The sequence below is a fragment of the Balaenoptera borealis genome, assembly GCF_965194805.1.
Source record: "Balaenoptera borealis genome assembly, chromosome: 13".
NCBI classification, from domain to species: domain Eukaryota; kingdom Metazoa; phylum Chordata; class Mammalia; order Artiodactyla; family Balaenopteridae; genus Balaenoptera; species Balaenoptera borealis.
The window spans coordinates 96,110,012-96,129,832 of NC_138870.1; the positions used below are offsets into that span (position 1 = coordinate 96,110,012).

At 54.9% G+C, this 19,821-nt stretch overlaps 1 protein-coding gene across 4 annotated transcripts in view; it reads right to left on the reverse strand.

The window, feature by feature from the left end:
- The window catches only part of PLA2G6 (phospholipase A2 group VI), a 51,218-nt gene that overhangs the window by 13,492 nt on the left and 17,905 nt on the right, over nt 1–19,821 (reverse strand). For 3 of the 4 annotated variants that reach the window (XM_082352737.1, XM_082352736.1, XM_082352738.1), the window contains 10 exons: nt 17,980–18,195; nt 16,774–16,957; nt 15,010–15,197; nt 12,593–12,689; nt 11,214–11,396; nt 7,678–7,786; nt 6,456–6,617; nt 4,593–4,671; nt 1,962–2,125; nt 52–202 (listed from right to left, as the gene is read on the reverse strand). In XM_082352737.1, coding sequence (XP_082208863.1) covers nt 52–202; nt 1,962–2,125; nt 4,593–4,671; nt 6,456–6,617; nt 7,678–7,786; nt 11,214–11,396; nt 12,593–12,689; nt 15,010–15,197; nt 16,774–16,957; nt 17,980–18,195 — 1,533 coding nt within the window. The remainder of the gene's footprint in view (nt 1–51; nt 203–1,961; nt 2,126–4,592; nt 4,672–6,455; nt 6,618–7,677; nt 7,787–11,213; nt 11,397–12,592; nt 12,690–15,009; nt 15,198–16,773; nt 16,958–17,979; nt 18,196–19,821) is intronic. The other variant, XM_082352739.1, reaches the window with a different exon arrangement.

The window sequence follows — 19,821 nt, forward strand, 5'->3', positions numbered from 1 at the left end:
GGCTGGGGCCAAAGCCGCTGTGCCCCCGAAGAGGGGGAGGAGGAGCCTTACTTGGGTTTCTTGACATCCGTCATCTTGGTGTGCTCTCCAAACTCCCGCTTCAGGAACTCCTCCAGGGGCCCCGACTCGTAGGGCCGAGAGCCCCGGAATACCTCATCCTTCATGCGAAAGTACATGCCACGCATGTAGGCCATGGACTTGCCTAGGAACAAGGGGGTCGGAGGTGGGGAGAGACGCGAGGGCTGCCCTGACAGGGGGCCTGAGCACAGGATCCAGCGGGGGGCGGGGGGCAGATTTACCAAAGCACCAACCAAGCTGGGGCCCCTGGGACCCTCCTCTGCAACTTCCCCCACAGGCAGAAACCCCCTTCGGCAGCCCCAAGGCTCGGCACTTAATCTTGTACTCGTAATTTGTATTTTTTCTTTAAAGAAGGGGTCCTGAATGTGTAAAAGCTTATAAATCTAGATCCACCCCGTTTGCCATGGAAGAGAAAGACCAGCCCTGTCCCGTGAGAACAGACGGCTTCCAAGGGGCAGGCTGCACCTCACAGGACAGAGAAACCGCCCAGCACGCCTCAGCCGGCCCAGGGGTGTGCGAGCGGGGGGCTGCGGAGAGGAGGGCTTCTGCCCCCAGGAGAGGATGAACTAGGCGTCTTCTCAGATCCCTTCCATAGCCCCCAGGCACCTGAAGACCCTGGATGGGGGATAAATGCCCCCTGAAGAAGGAAGTGACCCTTTCTGGAGGAGAAACTAGAACCTCTGCCCACTCTGCTCCACGCCCAGATCTCATGCCCAGCCGGGCGGAGGCCAGCCCTGAGCTGGCCCTTCTCTCAGGGAAGACCAGAGAGGGGACACGGGGCCACAGAGGCCAGGGGACAGAAGTCCCAGCAGCTTGCTGACTGATAATCCTCCTCTTCCCAGAGCCCCATGGGACGCTGCTCTAGGTCACCTCCTGGGCTGGCTGTGCCCCGTGTCCCTCCCACACACACCCCGGGCTGCCGGGCCATGGCCCCCTCACACTGGGAACACCCGGATGCCTATGCCTCCCCCATGGGACCCGGGGCTCCTTGCGGTGGGGCGTGCACCTGACTAGCACCCGGCACAGGCCTGGCCCGAAGGCCTTGATGTCCCGGAGGGGGAGGGTCCTCTCCTGGTGCCTTCAGATCTGCAGGACGAGCTGGAGGGCATGGAACCCAACCCAGGCAGGGACCCCCGGTCAGGGATGCTGAGACAATTCCCGCCGGGCGGTAACTCGTTCTGAGGGGGCCCCCCACATGCAGCATCACGCAGCCCAGACAGCTCCATAAAGGAGACATCGCTCGAGCCGAGACAAGGCCTACCCGGAAGTCCGTCCAGTAAGCAAAATGCCCTGTCACCTCTGGGAAGCTGCAGTGACAGCAAACTGCGTGGGTTGTCTGTGTCGCTGGGAAGTGCTGGGATGGGCGTCCTTGGGACTCCTAGCCCCAGCAGGCCCTCCAGAGGGCCATGTGACTTTGGGTCACCTCTCCCCCCAGGGCCTCCATTACCCTGTGGGTAAAATGAAGTGTGCAGACTAGGGCTCTGGCATTTGTGACTCGGTGGCTCCTCATTCCTGAGACCCTCGCTCCACCCACCCTCAGAACGCTTTTCCTTATTTCCAGCAGTTTTGAGGCCCTTCTGTGTCTGCCTTGCAGGGGCGTGGGGAGCAATGGTTGAGGCAACCGGTATAAAAATGCTCCCAACGCTGAGAGTGAAACCAGTTCTGTCCTCTGTGGCTGGGTGGGCATCGCCCTAGCCCACCCCCCAGCCCTTCCTCCTTCCAGCCTCGGACCCCAACACCCCAGCCACCCCCCCCAAGGGCCTATGGGCCCTCCCCTCCCCCATGACGTTCTCCGCAAAGCTCGGAGAACAAACTCAGCCCAATTTGAGGGCAGGTCTCAGCCCCAACCCGTCCTGCCTCCGCAGCCCAGGGGCTGCCCTCACTGTGCAGGATGGCCAGGGCCAGGATGCCCCCTGTGCTGGTCCCCGCCACCCAGTCAAAGAGGTCCTTGGTGGCGATGCCCGAGGCCTTCTCAATGGCAATGAGGAGCTGGATGATGACGAGGCCTTTCACGCCCCCTCCGTCCAGGCAGAGCAGGTGGTCGCGGCTGCAGTGGGAACAAAGGGAGAGAAGAACAGTGGGAGAGAAGAGGGTCCCATTACAGCCGGCACTTTGCATGCCGTGTCCCTGAGCACCTGCCCCATGGTAGCCGCTTGAGCACGTGGAGACCAAGCCCTGTGGAGCTTGTGTGCTACCGGGGCTTTGGGGAGGCGGCAGCAAAGTCAGTACAGGAATAAACACGGTACTTCAGGAGGCGAAAGGTGCAATAGAGAGAAAGATACAGGAAGGTGAGGGCAGCAGGGGGCAGGGAAGACCTCCCTGGCCATGTGCCACCTCAGCAGACGCCTGGGTCTGCCTCCCCAACTTTGAACAGGGGCTCCCTAAGGCCACTTGGTTTTGGTCAGATCCAGATCCCTAGTCCCAGACCTGACCCGAAGCAGGTGCCTGATAAAAGTCTGTTTGAATTAAACAAGGCTGGGGGAAGGGCTGCTCTCCCGCGGCCACAAGGAATGGGTGTCCAAGGAGGTCAGGCCCCTCCAGCCAGGTGGGAGCAGCACGGCGGAAGGACCGTCTGTGCGTCAGGAGCCATAAGGAGCTTCCACCAGCATGAACTCACTTAAATGCTCCAAACCCCTTCCAGGTGGACACTCCCTGTCACCCTGTGCGTATCTGTGAGGACACGAAGCTCGGAGTCACACAGGTGGATCTGGACCGGGGTCTGTGGACTCCCGGGTCACACACTCTCCAACACATCCTGACCCGTCTCCCTACGGCCCGCCATGCCCAGCCCCTGCCCTGGGGAAGAAGGCCTCTATCATCTGTGCTCAGACCTGGAACCTTCCTTCCGGTCTCCTCCTCTTCTTTCTATCTCAGCTTAAATGTCACCACTGAGAGAAGCCTGCCCCATCGGGACCCTCCCGCTCAGCCCGCTCCTGCCCCACCCACTTCTGCGGTGCAGAGCCCTTCTCGCTTCCATCCGCAATTGCTTTTGGTCACTTTGGTCACTGTTTGCTGCCTTTCTTCCCCCGCTGAGGGCAGGGCCCGGCTCTGCGGGCGGGAGGCGTCCCACGGACACACAGCTGGTAGATGAAGGAGCCTGTGCGGCCCGCCTCCGGGGTCCCTCGTCTTTTCCTGGACAAGCTGCCCAGCCCTGCAGCAAGCCCAGAGCGTGGCAGAGGAGGCGGTGCTGTCGCCGGAGGCCTGCAGGGCCCCTGGCCAGGGAGGCTGGAGCAAAGAGGCAAGAGGACTTTCTGAAGATGTGGGGCTGGCAATGGAGGGCAGGGCCGAGCTGTGTGGCTCACACACCTGCGTGGGGAGGTCCTTACACACCTGCGTGGGGAGGTCCTCACAGGGGTATCCTGACTCTTGTCTCAGCCCCACCTCTAGGGAGGGCGCTCAGGCTTGTGCAGAGTCCCCAGTCCTGCTGGAGAATCTGCCGCCTCCTTCCTCTTACTGGTGGGGACCTGTCAGTCCTCCCTCTGGTACCCTGCTCGGCCCCTGCGCAGGGGTGTGTGTGAGAGGGGGGGCGCAATGGGAGGGAACGGGGAGACGGCCGATAGGGCAGGTGCACCCTCAGGGCGCATGTCATGGGGTGGCCGAGGAGACGAGTGGGCTACAGCAAGGGGAAGCCGAGCCTTCTGACGAGGAGAGGCCCAGCCACCGATGTGGCTGCCTGGTCCTGGGAGCTGCTTCTGGGAGAAGAGAGCTTTCCCTGCAGGGGAGGGCACTAGGGGTGCAGCCAGGAGACAGCCTGCAGGAGCAGAAAGGGCATGGACTCGGAAGCCCTGGGCTGCGTCTGCTCTGACACTGACTCTGTGTGACCTTAAACAAGTCACTTAACCTCAAGTTCTGCATCTGCAAAACAAGGTTACTAACGCCTCCCTAGGAAGGCTGTTAGGAACACAGGATAGTAAAAAACAGAGAACAAATAAACCACCTCCAGCATTACAGGGAAGGGTGGAGAGAGCACAGCTGATAGGAAACACGTTTGTCCTGGTAACTCGCCGAGCTGGCGGGCACTGATTCTGACAACCACTATCACCAGGGACTGTCCTCAGGGACAGGGCTTGGGTTTCTTCTCTTTGTGCCCATCACCCCAGCCTGCCGCCTAGAATGGGCCTGGGTATACGGCAGATGCTTGGGGAACCAACCCACCCACTAGCTCTTGGAGGGAGGCAGGGTAAGGAGTGGGTAGAATCAGAGGGAAGCAGCCTCAGCATCAAGGCAGCTGAGGGCTCTCTCCAGAGGAGAGCTGGGCCATCTCCCCGGACAACCCATGACAGGGTCGGGGAGAGAAGGGACAGGGCCGCAGCCAGCTCCACCGTGTGGCTCGGAGCCGGCATGGTGATTGATGGAGAAGCAGGCCCAGCCTCCCTAAAGACTCAGTCCCTTTGCTGTGAACTACAGGGAGCGCGAGCTAGCTTGCAGAGCCAGACACAGACTAGAAGAAGTCCCACACCTGCTGCACGGCACCCAGCAGAGGCCGTGCCCATGAGCCTGCCCCCGACACTTACGTCCGCTTCTCGTCCCTCATGGAGCTCAGGATGAAGGCCGGCTTCCGGGCCCGGGAGATGTGCATGAGGTCCTGCAGTTCTGTGAGGCACAGGGCAGGGCGGGCTGGGGCCAGGCACGTGCCGCTCCCCGCCACCCCATGGGTCCTGAGGGCAAATCTGGAGCTGTGCCCTTACCCCGCTGTCCCTAGCAGGAGCATCCGCCTCCCACCCCCTGGAAGGGCTCTTCATCCCAGGATACAGCAGGGCCAGAGGCCACAGGCCCCTCAAGGAGCGATGGGCTGGAATGCAGAGGGGAGCCCACTGCTCTGGGAACGGCGCCCCACCCTGCCCGGCCAGCTCCCCGATTTTCCTGTGTCTTCCTCCCAAAGCCCCGAAGCACAAGCACCCCCGACGTGCCCTGTGTGTGCGGTTCACAAAGCGTTTCTTCATGCACAGGAGCCAGTGCTGTTGAGAGCCACCATCACAGAATCACTACCCGCAATTTACAGATGAGACTCAAAGAGGTTATACAACTCGTCCAAGGTCATTTAGCCAAAAGAGCAGAGCTAGGACATTCCTCGGGGTTTAACTCCACGAAGGAATGGAGGTATCCCGACCACTTTCCAGATGCCTCGTGCCCTGATCCCAGGTCTGGAATCTTCCTCAGTGGCCTCAGATCGGATGCACCCACCCACAGCATCCATGTTTTCCCCTGTGCCCAAGGCCCATCCCACGCCCACCAAATGGATTAGCTGCCCTCCTGACAAGCAGCCCGGCCCCAGGTCGCCTGGCCCAGCAGTGTCACGTCATCCCGATTCTGATGGGCCCTTCCCACAGCTGTGCACGGAGTCTAGAAGCAGCAAAGCAGGACGGCAGGCTGCCAGGCAGTGTGTCTCCCCCTCACCAGGGCAAGGGGCCAGAGTGGACAAGATAAGTGGGAGACTGGCCAGGAGAGGCGTGGACAGAGCACCAGGGAGAGGGACGTGCAGCTGAGAAAAAGGAGCAGAGGGGACTAGAGCTGCAGCTAACTTGGGGCACAGCGGGCTCTGCGGCCCCTCTAGGCCCAGGGCATTACCCATCTAACGCCGCGCCCCAGGCCCACCATCCAGCCTGGCTTGGGTGGCTGATTGCCTGTAAAATTGAGAGACAACGATGGGGGGCAGGTCCTGGGTGGGGAGGGGCAGGGGGAGGAGAGAGGCGGAGCCAGAAGGACTAACTGCGGCTGCCGGCTCTGCCCGTCCTGAGCTCCAGGGTTGGCCGGGCTATCCTGGCTGAAGACGCTGGTGTCTGATTCGCCAAGAGTTAAAAAAAAAAAAAGCGCCAGCTTGCCAAGGATCGGTCTCTGACTGCCCTGTTCAGGGAACCCCACTCCCAAACAATCCAGGGCCCTGGGTGGGCCAGCCCAAAGGAAGCCCAGAGAAGGTCTCTGCCTCCTCAGGGGCTGTCTCCACGGACACCAAGGATGCACGGGGCAGATGCTGGTTGCCTGGCCAGCAGGTCACCAAAGGGGCCGGAAGAGGAGCACACAGGCCCCAGGCCTGACAGAGATTCAGCAGCGTGGCCGAAATGCTCCTGGTCACAGCCAGAGGGCCAAGGGCTCTGAGCCACCACCAGCACTCCTCACTGCCCACCCGAGCTCCCAGGGCACAGAGAGGCCAAGAAAGTACCCACCTCATGGGTGTCCAGGGCACCCTCTCGGGGGAAATGGACCGCGGGCAGCCTCTGGGAGCTATGGGTTGCTGGCTGCCCCCGAGGCTGACAAATGCTGCCCATCCTCCTTTGCTTCCTTCAACAACTTCTCCCCTGGGGCCCCGTTTCTTTCCCACAGGGACTGCTCTGACCCAAGGGCCTGGGAGCCAGGTGGAGAGGAGGGGAGCTGCCTACCTAGGTTGTTGAAGCTGATCCCTGGGGGCTGAGATCTTTCCGGGGAGAAGGAGGAGTGCGTTGCTGCGGAGCACTGCTCCGCCGAGACTGCTGGGATGAGTGGGGAGCGGTAGTCGGCCCCCACGGTTCTCAGCAGAGTTAGGAGCGCCTTCCTGGTGACGACTTGTCATGTTTGGGGAGGGGGAGATCGCACAGGATCAGAAACTGTCGATGTGCAAGTGAGAGGTCCCTCCCTTCCCCACATGGTCCCCTCTCCCAGGCCACCTGGGTATGTGGGGGGTCGGGGGTGCCCCAGAGCCCCGATCCCACCCTGACAGGGCGTGCTGACTCTAGTCTGTTACTTCCAAAGCAGCTGCCTGGGGCTGGGGCGGGTCCTGGGAGTCGGACTTGGAACACGGAAGGAGGAGGTCGGTGTTGCCTGGCCCGAGTATGTGAGGAACCCCCGCTTTCCCTTCTACACCAGCCAAGAAAGCAGGACTCCCACCTCCACGTTCAGCAATTCTTGAGGCTTTCAGAGCGCAACAGGAACGAACCAGCCAGTGGGCATCTACTCCCATCTAACGGATGGGATAACTGAAAACGCACATGCACACACATGCACACACGCTTGCTTGCAAACGCTATCAGGTACACACCCACAGCAACCTCCACAGTCCCCCGGAACCTTCCAGAGGGCGCCAGCCTTCTGGTGAGGAGGATCTGCTCTTTCCAGCCCTGAAGCCAAGGCTCACTGAGCCAGCACGCAGCACAGGCACGGTGCCTGTGTGCACGAGGGGTGCACACGTGTCATGCAGCACATGCCTGTGTGCACCGGGGGTAACACGTGTCATGCAGCACATGCATGAGCTAGTGGCTGTTCTTGCAAGTGGTTGCGTCAGTGAATTCCCCAAGAGTGGGGAAGAGGGCTGTTGCTGCTGCCTACCCCGCCCCCCCAACCCCCCAGAGTCCTGGCACCCTGAGGCAGGATGGTGGCCGCACAGAAGAGGACACTGCCTTGGCAAGCCCCCTGGGGCCCTCATCTAGTGGTCAGGGGCCCTGTTCTTGGGAAAGGAAACTTCCCCTCTGGGCCTCCCAGTGCTCCTAGCCCCTCTGCACAGGGAGCAACTGGGGGCCGGTATGGACAGGACGTGGGCAGCTGATGGCTGGGACTTCCCTCCTCCCCAGTCCCTGCACCCCACACCCACCCCTGCCCAACTCTGGTCCCAGAGTGTAGAGCACATACGTTTGCTATGCTTGGAGGCTATGAACGCAGGAGTTTCTCCAAAGTCATTCGGGATGTCCACCTCTGCCCCAAACACAATGAGGGCCTTGATCATCTCCATGTTGTCTTTCTGTTGGTGATGGAATGAGGGGGAAATATGCAACAGCTCAGGGAAGTGCAGACAGAAAGGATCCCAGCCTCTTCCCCTCCAGTCCATCAACTGGGCGGACCTCTCACCTGCATGGGGAGAGACACTGGAACCCTTCTGACTCCCACCCGCAGTCAATCCCATATTGCACAGTCTACAGTTTGAAGGCCACTGCCCTGACAAACAGGCTTACAAGTATCCCCAGGTGAGAATTTAATAACCCAGGTAGAAAATGGAAGTGATTCACCCAGCCCCCAGCCCCGCCAGCTCCTTCTCTAAAGAAGCAAAACATCTATGACCCCTGACCCAGGAGCCGTGGGGCCACTGAAGGGTCAGCCGCTGGTCGCTTGCAGGACTAACAGGAGAGGGTAAGTGAGGAAAGGCCCCCATCGAGTCCAGGGTCCCGGTTCTGAGGGGGAAACCGAGCACATATCCTCCCTGACGGCAGCCCCCTCCCCAGAGAATGCGCAGTGAACGTCTGGAGGCTGGGCAGCAGGGCCGGGCTGGGCGTGGTTTCCCAGCACAAACCAACAGACCGGCTGCCAGGAGACCTGAGCGCTGGGCTCCTCCCTCACTCGGGGCCTGATTTCCTTGCCTAGAGAATGAAGAGGTGTGTCTAGAAAGCCGTTTTCCAAACTGCTGTTCATGCACCATTAGGACGTATATGGGCGCAGGTAAACGTGTGTTTTAACCATTAGTTATGTATTTCTTCTTTGGTTACCTTTTATTTGTGGCACTGGTTTACCACCTATGGTGGTAATATAACAGTTCCTTCAAAATAAATTTAAGTAAGCTTAAAAGCAAGCCAAATTAACGCAATGATTAAGTACATAGTTGTAAAAGTGGTTCGTGAATCCGCCAAAAACTGCACACATGGTATGCAGGTGACTGAAGTATGGAAGCAATGGCCTATGTCAGCAGTTCTCAAAGTAAGAACTGTGGACCCCTATGAATACGGAGACCCTTTAGAGGGTTCAAGAGGTTAGAACCATATTCATGAATATATCAAGGTGTTGTTTGCATGTGCACTGTGTTAACTTTTGCACCGATGGTGTAAAAACAACTGTGGATAAAACTGCTGGTGCCTTAGCATGAAGCAAGGCAGTGGCACCAAACTAACAATCATCATGCTTTTCTCCTCTGCCACGCACTCATCGTAGAAAGTAAATTCAGTCATTAAAAAGCCAGCTTCACTTAAGAAGGCCCTTGATGAAGCAGTAAGAAATGTTAATCTTATTAAGTTTCGACACTGGTGTATTCGGTGTCATAAAATGCACAGTATGCACAAGGCATTTCTGTGGCATAACCACGTACGATGGTTGTCTCGGGAAAAGCACTGTGTGACTGTTTCAGCTGCAAGCACAATGAGCTGCTTTTTTTGCAAGAGAAACTGTTTTTAGTTGAGAAACAACTGGCAGACAAACTACAATTGTTCAGCGTTGGGTATCTAGGAGGTATTTTCTCAAAAATGAATGCGGTGAGCCTATCACTTCAAGAAAAACAGCTGGCAGTATTTTGTGCCAGTGATAGAACTCAAGCTTTCAAACAAGAACTGGAATTCTAGAACACTGCTCTATGCCATGATGGGCTTGACAGCTTCCCCAAATTTAAAGACTTTTCTGATGAAATTGTGGTGATATTTACAACTGTGGGGGTTTTGAGACTGTATAACAAAATGGGTCAACATTTGGTAGCTAGGCATATTCAGCAAACCAATATTTTCCAAGGATGACATGAAGTCGTGCAGGGGTAAAAGATCCAGGCAAAGTGCAAAAGATGCCAGTGGTTTTCACTGTAACAGAGAGTGAAAAGTCCGAGGAAATGATTTCAGAGTGTCCACTGCAACCAACTTGTCAGAAACTACCCCTTGTCAAGTTTTGGTGCAATATGAAAGAATATCCAGGGGGAATTCCCTGGCGGTCCAGTGGTTAGGACCCCATGCTTTCACTGCCGGGGCCCGGGTTCAATCCCTGGTTGAGGAACTAAGATTCAATCCCTGGTTGGGGAACTAAGATCTCGAGAGCCACGCAGCGTGGCCAAAAAAAAAAAAAAAAAAAAAAACGAAAAAGAAAAAAGAAAGAAAGAAAGAATATCCACAATTATCTGCAAAGGTACAACTACATATCTTTTCCAACTATGTACATATCTATGTGAGGCCAGAGTTTCTTCATATTTTTAACATATGCAACAACATACTGAATAAATGTAGCAGAAGATAGGAAAATCCATGCCTTCTCTGAAGTCAGGCATCAAAAAGATTCAAAAAAATATAAAACGACGCCAACTCTTTTCAATTATTTTTTGTTTTGGAAAATAAAGTCGATCTTCCATAAAAACGTTACTTATGTTAGCATGGGCTTGGTAAATTATTGTTATTTTTAAATGAATTAATAAGTATCCTGAAAATCCCTCACTTCTAATTTCTAATATGGTAAATATGGATAGATAACATTCAAATAAAGTCTTTGAGATTCTCAATAATTTTGAAAAGCATAAAAGGATCAAACAGACCAAAAAGTTTAAGAACTGTTCAACTACATAATTCAAAGGGCCCATTCAGTGCTAAAAATGTCCACAGTTTTATTTATAGTTTCAGTCTCTTGGGCAACATCCCCTCTACAATTATGACCTTTGGTATATAACAGGATGTCTTTGACTTTGTCCTAAATCTCCTTCTTTTAGAGTTCCAGGGGAATCTCCTATTCTATCACTCCGAGACATGTTGAATAGAATTATGGGTACATATGGTTTGCTACAGTTATACACACACACACACACACACACACACACACATACACACACATCTGTAACAAATAACACTCCCTCCCCTGCATTTAGTATGTTCATGCTGTAGTTGTCTAACCAGACTGTAGGGGCTTTAAGGGCAGGAACTGTGCTCTCTAATAAACCAGCAAAGGTGACCAGCACCTACCATGGGCCACCAAGATGTGTAAGCAGGCCCGGCTTTCCAGGAGCTTGGCGTCTACCAGGGAGATAAGGGCAACATGCAGATGAATAGCTTTCCCTGATGATGCAGGGAAGGAGAACGAACGTCTCGGGGATGCCTACTCCGTGCCAGGTCTTACATGTGCTTAGACATCCCCCATAGAGTTACCGGGTGTCTATCACTGAATCCACTCAACCACTCTGTCAGGTGGGTACCAACACCTCCATTCTCCAGATGAGGAAGTCAAGGCTGGCAGAGGTGATGTGAGTTGCCCAAGGCCACGGTCAGTAACCAGAGCTGTATTTTCCCCTCTCACAGCATCCAGATGTCACATGGGGGCATGGGAATGAGAGGTCCTGGAGCGCAGAGGAAGGGGCTGTTATTCTGGGCTCAGAGTGGGGCATGCCCCAGCCCTGCTGGTCGCCTGCACCCCTGCCGAGTAGGCAGTAAGCCCGGGCTCACCGACATGGCCAAGTGCAGCGGCGTGTTGCCGTGCTCGCCCCGGGCTTCGGCGTTGGCCCCGTGCGTCAGCAGCACCATGACGCAGTCGAAGCGGTTGCGCATGACGGCCACGTGCAGGGCTGTGTTCCCCACGGAGCTGGTGCTGTTCACGTCGCAGCCCCGTTTCAGCAGCAGGCGGGCCATCTGCGGAGACAGGGTCCCGGCCCGAGTCAGCGGGGTGCTCAGAGTGGCTGCGGCCTGTGGCACCTGGTGGCACCTGGGCAGGGCCACTTCCCTCAGGTCTCGGGCCCCTGGAAAGCTCCAGCAATGGGAGGAGCCAAGGTGGCAGGCCCCAGTTCTGGGGGTGGCCCCAGACCTTGCCTCCCACACCGGCCGCACCCCAGGAACTAGGGGACAAAAAGCTGAAGCTGTGGTGACTTTTTCAAAGGGCTTCAGGGTCCTTTCCTGGAGCTCACAGGACCCCATCCCTCCCTGCAAAGGTTCCTCTGGGCCCTGCCCCAGAACTGCCCCACTCCTCTGGGCCCTGCCCCAGAACTGCCCCACTCCCTGCCACCTTTGCCCATGCAAAGGTATGACCCCATCTGGGCCTTGGCAACGCACACCCCTGCTCACCCAACAGCCCCGGAGAGCCTGGACTTCGGACCCTGACAGACCTGAGCCCAAAGCTCAGCCCCACTTCATCCCCATTGTCTGAGCTTGGAAGGGTCACTGCACCCCTGTGCACCTCAGTTTTCTCTGCTGTGAAAATGGGAATGCAAGTTCCCACCTCACAGAGTGTGCTGACAAGGAACATGAAAACATAAAGGAGGGCCTGACTTGGTGTCTAGCTCCTGGTGTGAAGGTATCCACAGTGGTTGTCAGTCTCTTCCCTCCTGGCCTGTCACACTTACGAGTATCCCATCATCTTTGAGGGCATCCAGTGCACTGATAGCTGTGCTTCCTGGAGATAAGTGATCAGAGACCTCCATCCTCCCAGGGGGTCAGAGCTTAGCTCAGGGGGAGGCCTCAGAGGAGATGCCGGCCAGGCTCTCTATAGACGGAGCTAGAGCCACCATCATCATCACCATCAGCATCATCACCATCCATCACCTTCTATTTGCGAGGTGCTTGACAACTTATGAAGCATTTTCTCACGCACTGCTTTGCTGACTTCACGATACCTCCACAGGTAGGCCATAGGTCCCCAATTCACACATGAGGAAACCGCAGAGGGGACACTCACCTGCAATGCCAGGACATCATCCCTCCTTGGGCTTATTTCCTGGGCCCCCAAGTGCCACCCTCAGAGACCTCTCAGGAACCTCCTTCCGATAGGTAGCTAAGGAACAAAGGGCTCTGGGACCCTCCCCCTGCCCCGGCTCACCCTCAGACCTGCCTACCTCTGCGTTCTTGGCCCAGTGGAGGGGGCTGGCTCCATAGCGAGGGTCTTTGCTGCGGATCTGGCTGCTGTCCATGCTGACAATCATTTCAGCACACCTGGGGAGAGAGAAGCCACGTGGGAGCGAGGAAGGCCGGCGGGGGCAGCCTGACACTGGAAGAGGCCACGACTCAAGGCTTCATCTACTGGTGAGGGAGAGCTCCTGTAAACACAGTTGCAACAAAACCGACCAGCATGCATATGGGGATACGGCAACGGTCTCCTGAGCCCCTCAAGGCACATCTCAAGCCCCCTCCTCCAGGAAGCCTTCCTTGATGACTTCGGTCAGCAATGATCACTCTCACTGGTGCTGGCTGCAGAGTCAGACAGGCTCGAGGTTAAGCCCCAACTTCCCACTGGTGACCTCTGGAAAGTGGCTGGGCCTGTCTGCAACATGGGTGTCTGTGACTGGCACACAGCCGCCCTCTACCCTCCCCTGCCTCCCAAACGGCTGGTGTTGCAAGTAGTGACTGCGTCCTGTAGGAGGCAGTAGGCGGGGTGAAGTGCAGTTGCTTTCCACTCCTAGATCGATAACCAAAAGAACTGAAAGCAGGGGCTCAAGAAGATATTTGTATGCCAGTGTTTACTGCAGCATTACCCACAATAGCCAAAAGATGGAAACAACCTAAGTCTCCATGGACATATGAATGGATAAGCAGAATGTGGTATATACAATGGAGTAATTCTGCCTTAAAAGGGAAGGACGTTTTGATACAGGCTATGACACAAACGAACCTTGAAGACATGATGCTAAGTCAAAGTGGGGTCCTGGGCCCAATCCAGCTCTCTGTGAAGCTCGGCTGAGCCGATACCAACAGCAGAGGGGCCCCCAGATCAGGGCTGGGATGGAACCAGTCCCAGTAACCCTAACACTTGTGATTCTTGGAGTATGAATGCGCGGGCTGCCACGTGGTGACAGAGAGATGTGCCCCCTTGGGGCCCTGAGAGGAGCGTGGCTGTGTGCAGAGCACACCCGAGGTATGAGACGACTCGTGCTGCCTCATCTGCAGCGATCCACACGGGAGGCCTGGGATGTGGTCGCAGGTGTCTGAGGAGGGAGCAACCTGGGCCACATCGGGATCTCGGAAGTAACCTGGACCAAGAAGGTGACTGAAGCCAGTAGGGTGGCTGGAGCCAAGCTGGAGCGGGGCCACCGTGCCAGCCCTTGGGTGTGGGAGAGCATCACTCATCACGTGTGTCCATTCAGGTTGCAACCTGCAACTCAGTAACTGGGGGTGACCGGGGGTGGGAGCGCTGGGATTGTCTCCAACCATTTGGTCAAGTCTTCCCGAAAGTTCTAGTTCATCTTGGCTGTACGATGAAGAATCAAGGAAAGGAGGGTTTGTCCAAGCTTGGACCAGACCTTCAAGGGGACATCAATGCCCTCCAGGGGCCAAAAGGTGGGTGCAGATCCCAGAGGAAGGAAAACCCTGAGGGAGGGTGAGCGTGCCTGCCCCCCACCCGAGGGCAGCCCCTCTGAGCTCTTTTCTTGCTGCCCGTCTACCACATGGCTCTGGAAAGTACTGGGCGACTTCTGTATCCCCTGTCCCGAGCTTTCTCTCATCCACCTCTGTAAGGCACAGTGCCTGGGACTGAGGGACCACCTGACTCATTCATTCATTCTAGTTACTGTATCTGCTGGGTAGTATTTTGGGATAGTCATCTCTTTTATCCCTCCTACATCCACACACACACACACACACACACACACACACGTGCACACACTGCACATGGAGAAGAATTATCCTGAGACCAGGTTTCCCAGGGCTGGGAGAAAGGAAGAAATGAGTGGTCTAGAGCTCCCCAAGACATGGGCCTGGCACCTGAGTCCCAGCAGTGCCACCCCCCAGGAAGGAGGGATGCATCAGGCGGATGGGGCCCTGGGCCACCTTGCTAAGCATTCCTAGGCTTCGAGCTGGGCACAGAAGCTGCACCAGCACAGCAGCCACGAAGGGGCTGTTCAGATCAGATGTGGTGGGATTGGATGGAAGAGGATCCAGGTCACATGGGCCCTTCCAAGCCTTAGGGTTGCATGAGATTCTAGCCCTGGGGCATCACCTGGGGCAGCGGGAAAGGGGGAACCCCGGGGAAGTTTAAGATTGTTTTTCTCCAGTTTGGTAGAGGGAGGCTCACGGTCAGAAATTAAGGTGCATGACTGAGCAACTTTCAAAGTTCTATTCTCTGCACAGCAGAGTTCATGGACCGAGATTCACACTCCCACACATTTATCAAATACTTTCTTTGTACCAGGGCAGCCCTTGGCACCAGGATCTGACACGCACCTAGTGAGCCTGTGGAGGCCACTGCTCGCCTGGGCAGGAGGACTGGCCGCGCGGACGGGAGGGCCCTCGGATCACGTGGGGCAGGGCAGGGTCTTACCCCTTCTGGGAGAACTTCATGGCCATGTGGATGGGGTAGCCGCTGGGCCCCACGATGTTGCAGCGAGCGTTGCACAGCAGCAGCACACGGACCATCTCCTGCTTCCCCAGCTGGCAGGCCAGGTGCAGCGGGGTCAGCCCTTGGTTATTCACCTGGTTCAGGCCAGCCGATGCGTCCTTCCCTAGGAGCTGACAGCAAGACCTCGGGGTGGGCAGGAGCCAAACACAGCGAGGCCCCTGGCCTGTCCCTCTGCTAACATCCACCGCTGTGGCCGTCCCTCTCTGGGGCCTCAGGGGAAGGGAAGCTGGACTCCACGAGAACACTGACAAGAACTTCAAGAGAAGCAACCAAGAAAGGAGGCTTTGGGGAGAGAAAGAAGCTGACTGTGCCAGTGTTGGCTGGGGCGCTGGTCTGGCATGACTGTGGCGTGTATGAAAAAGTTCTCAATCAGGAAATGTAAATGAGGTTGTATCTAGGGTGGGCACTGGGGGTCTGGGTGGGAATGAGACTTGCTTTCCATTGCATACCCTTCTGTCCTGCCTGAATTTTTCAGCTACGTGTAGGTATTATTTTTTAATTAAACAAAACAAAACACCAGTATTAATAAAACAGCCATGAGGATTTTATTTCCTCGACTGTGGTTGAAAGCTGTTTCCTTGAGGTTAATTATGACCCCTGTGTACCCCTGTGACCGGCTGGGTCTGTGGACAGGCTAGGGACACAGCAGGTGCTGGCCGAGGTGCTGGCATCCAAGCCCGATTCAAGGGCCAGCCCCACCGCTCACAGCTCTGTGGCACCCCTCCCCGGGCACATAACTTCGCTGAACCTCAGTCTCTTTGGAGAGGAGAAGAAGATAATGGCCCCCACCCACAGAGGGTATCTTGAGAATTAACTAGAACACATATAACACTGAGTACAGGGTCAGGCACGGGACCAGTGGTAAAGGACAGCTATTGATAAGAGTGAGTGCCCGCCCTCTGAATCGAGGCAGGTTCTACGTGGTGCTGTGCTGAGCACACAGTGGGGTCTCAGTAAGGGCAGAGTTCAACAGTGGGTATGGAATTCCCTTCCCTGACAGCACTAATCATAAGACAGGAATCCATATTTTCTGGAATAATGTGGTCCCATTCTGATGCCAGGGCAGAGAGAAGGATATAACCTTTAGAAGAATCTTCTAATTCTAGGCAATAAAATACTGCCCAGTATTCTGTCTTTTCTATCTGATATATAAGGTAGCCTTTTCATCATTTGATCTACTTGCCTACAATTTTATTTTTTATTTTTCTGCCCAGCTGATCAAAAATTTAACAGAAGGAGTGCCTTTGGTGCAAATGCCTACAGGAGCCAGATGGAGTTTTGTTTGTTTTGAGTTACTGTAAAAAGTTAAGCTCAGGTCCTGCTGGACCATGGGCGCCTCCAGGCAGGGGCTGAAATTCACCCAGCCCAGGGGCCCAGCCTACGGTGAGTGCTCAGGAGAAGCTGAATTAAACTGACTGACGGGACTAGACCTTGAGTTCAGTTTGCTGGGTTGGAGGACTTTCCCAGGGTTGTAGGAGCAAAGTGGCCGAGGATGTGTCTCCTTGACAAGCATGGGGAGGCAAGTGCCGGGTGGGGCTGCACCCTTCATGAAAGGGCTCAGGCCTCAAGGATCAAGGTGGGGACAGTGAGAGGCCCGGAGGGACACCTGAGCCCAGAGGCCCAAAGACAGCTGCGGCCGTGGTAAGGTGTGGCCAGAATCAGTCGCCCTGTCTCCACCCTGCTCACCTGCAGCACCTGGGAATTGTCACTCTGGACAGCATAATGGAAGGCGGTCTCTCCGTTGTTGTCGGTGACGTCCATCTGGGCGTGGCAGTACTGCACCAGCTCCACCAGGATCTCCCAGTCGCCCTTGCGGCAGGCCAGGTGCAGGGGAGTGCAACCCTCCTCATTCTCCCTGCTGTTGGCGCAGCTGCAGGGGAGGGCCGGGGAGGTGAGGGGTGTGGCACGAGGTGGGCGGGGCACTGAGAAAGCCAAGTGCAGACGCAGGGGAGGTGGGCGAGGAGCCCAAGAGCATTCGTGCCCCACTCAAGCTGGCTGGTTCAAACTCAGGGCTGAGTCACAATTTACTTGTAACTGATGTGATCTGTATCAGTTTTTAGTTCAGTTTGCACACCTGTATGAGGGATGTGCCCTAGGGCCATACCAGCCTGAAGTGGGCAGTGGGGTGGCATAGAAAGAATCGCAGAAGGCAGAAATCTCACCAGCCTTGGGCAATTCACTTAACTTTTCTAGGCTTCAATATCCTTATCTACAAAAAAATAAAAATAATACCTGCCACGCCTGCCCTAGGAAATCGAAAGAACTACTGTGAGATCAAACACCATGCTGTCCAAGATCATGCCGGTAAACTGTAAAAGGCAGTGAAGATTTTTGAGCTTTGGGCCCGGGAGCTGAACCAAACTGTCTGAAGCAGAGAACTGGAGGTGTGGCTACCTCAGGGCAGGATGGTGAGCTCGAGTCCTCCGGCTGGCACGGGGCCCTCGCCAGGGGAATGTTGGCCGAATAGACATACGAGATTAAGTGTTCCAGCTTCCAGAAGGGCAACCAGGCCTTTGGAAGGAGACACCAAGGATCTGAAGCCTCTTCAGCCCTCTTCAGCTGAGTGACCTTGCACAAGTCACATAACCTCTCACTGGGATGACACTACTTCATGGGCATGTTGAGAGGATTCAAGTTCATGGTGGGTACAAAACAGCTACCAGCGGCCTGGCACCTGGCAGGCACTCCAGAAATGTTACACTGTTCCTTCTGACTTTAGTCGGCATTCCCCTGCTCTAACCCAGAGGCAATGCTGCGCCTTTTGAGGTCAAACGTTCTGGGCAACCTTTGAGTTTATGGAGGGGAACTGAGGCTGGACTGAGACTCCCCATTCACACCCAGCATCCCCAGGGTCCTGCCCTCCTGCCCCACCTGGCCAAGTCCCCCGCCCACCTGATGATGCGGCTGTGATGGAAGCACTCTCGGATCCCCAACTCCACCGCCAGGTGGGCCACCGACCAGCTGGGGTGGTTACGGATGAGGTCGGTCAGCTGCTGCAGGACCTCAACGTGCAGGATGTGGTTGGAGCTCTCGTAGAAGGGCGGCAACTGGGAAGAATACTGCTGGAAGTTCACCAGGGCGTCGGCCTCTGTCTCCAGCTGGAAGAGTCTGAGGAGCCAGGGCAGAGGAGGAAGACACAGAAATGAGCCGGGAGGGACCCTTGGCCCATGCCCTTGATGGAATCTGAAGACTTGGGTCCCTGCAAACAGGTCCCTGCCTGCTTCCAGCTGTGGACTGACCTGCTCCCGCTGGACTCCCTTCCCTCACCACACACACACACACACACACACACACACACACATACATAAACCTAAATGGAGCTGGGGCTTTCTTTTTATTTGAAAAGATTTCCTTTCCTTTCTTCCTTTTTTAAAAAATATCATCACGTATATTTCCACAAGCACTGTTGCAAATCCATGGTCCAGCATGAAAGCAAAACTCCCCAGGCACAGGAAGAGATAAGAAAACATGAAAAATGGGACTTCCTTGGTGGTCCAGTGGTTAAGAATCCGCCTTCCAATGCAGGGGACGCGGGTTCGATCACTGGTCGAGGAACTAAGATCCCACGTGCCGCAGGGCAACTAAGCCCGTGCACCGCAACTACTGAGCCTGCACGCCACAACTAGACAGCTTGTGCACTGGAACTACTGAGCCCCCACGCTCTGGAGACTGCACACCACAACTAGAGAGAAGCCAGCGTGCCACAACTAGAGAGAAGCCCGCACACCACAACGAAGAGCCCGTGTGCCGCAATGGAAGATCACACATGCCGCAACTAAGACCCAGTGCGGCCAAAAATAAATAAATAAATAAATAAATATTTTTAAAAAAGAAAATATGAAAGAAAACCAACAGAAACAATATACAAGAGAAACAGATCTATAACTGGGGGTCTACAAATACTGAAGTTACCTGACACAGACTTTAAAATAACTATGACAATATTAGGATAAAATAGAAGATTTACAATTTTGGCAAAACACTTTAAACTATAAAAAAAAAAAAGAACCAAGTGGATATTGCAGAATTTAAAGATACAACTGCCAAAATTAAGAGCTCAGTGGTTAGGTATAATAGCAGATCGGACAATGCTGAATAGAAAATTAGTGAAAAGGAAGATAGGTAAGAAAAAAGTAAACAGAATAAAGCATGGAGAGACAAAAGCTTGGAAAATACAGGAAACTAGATAAAAGACATAGAATATATAATGAAAAGATGTAACATACATATAAGTGGAGATACAAAAACAGAATAGAAAAAGAATTGTACAGAAGCCATATTTGAAGAGTTAATGACTATGAACTTTCCAAAGTTGATGGAAAACATTATTCCATTAACTTAAAATATTCTATAAATCCTCCTCTACCCTCCCCCGCCACCAAATCCACACTTACAACTTACATTCCTCCCACTGAGCCACTGAGCAGTGGGAATTTATGTGTCTTTACCCTTTAACCTGGCTTTGTAACTGCTTTATCAAAAGAATATGGTAGAAGTGATGCCGTCCTAGTTTCTAGAGCAAGGATTTAAGAGACTGGAAGCCTCTATCTCTTTTTTCTTGGGACCCGGCCATCATACCACAGGGAAGCTGAAGCACCATGGAGATGACTCTTGGTCCTGGACCCTTAACCCTGGATGAACTCCCAGACAACAGCCAGCACCAACTTGCCAGTTGTGAGTCATCTTATAAGTGAATTGTGCAGTCAAGCCACCCCAGCTAATACTATGTAGAAT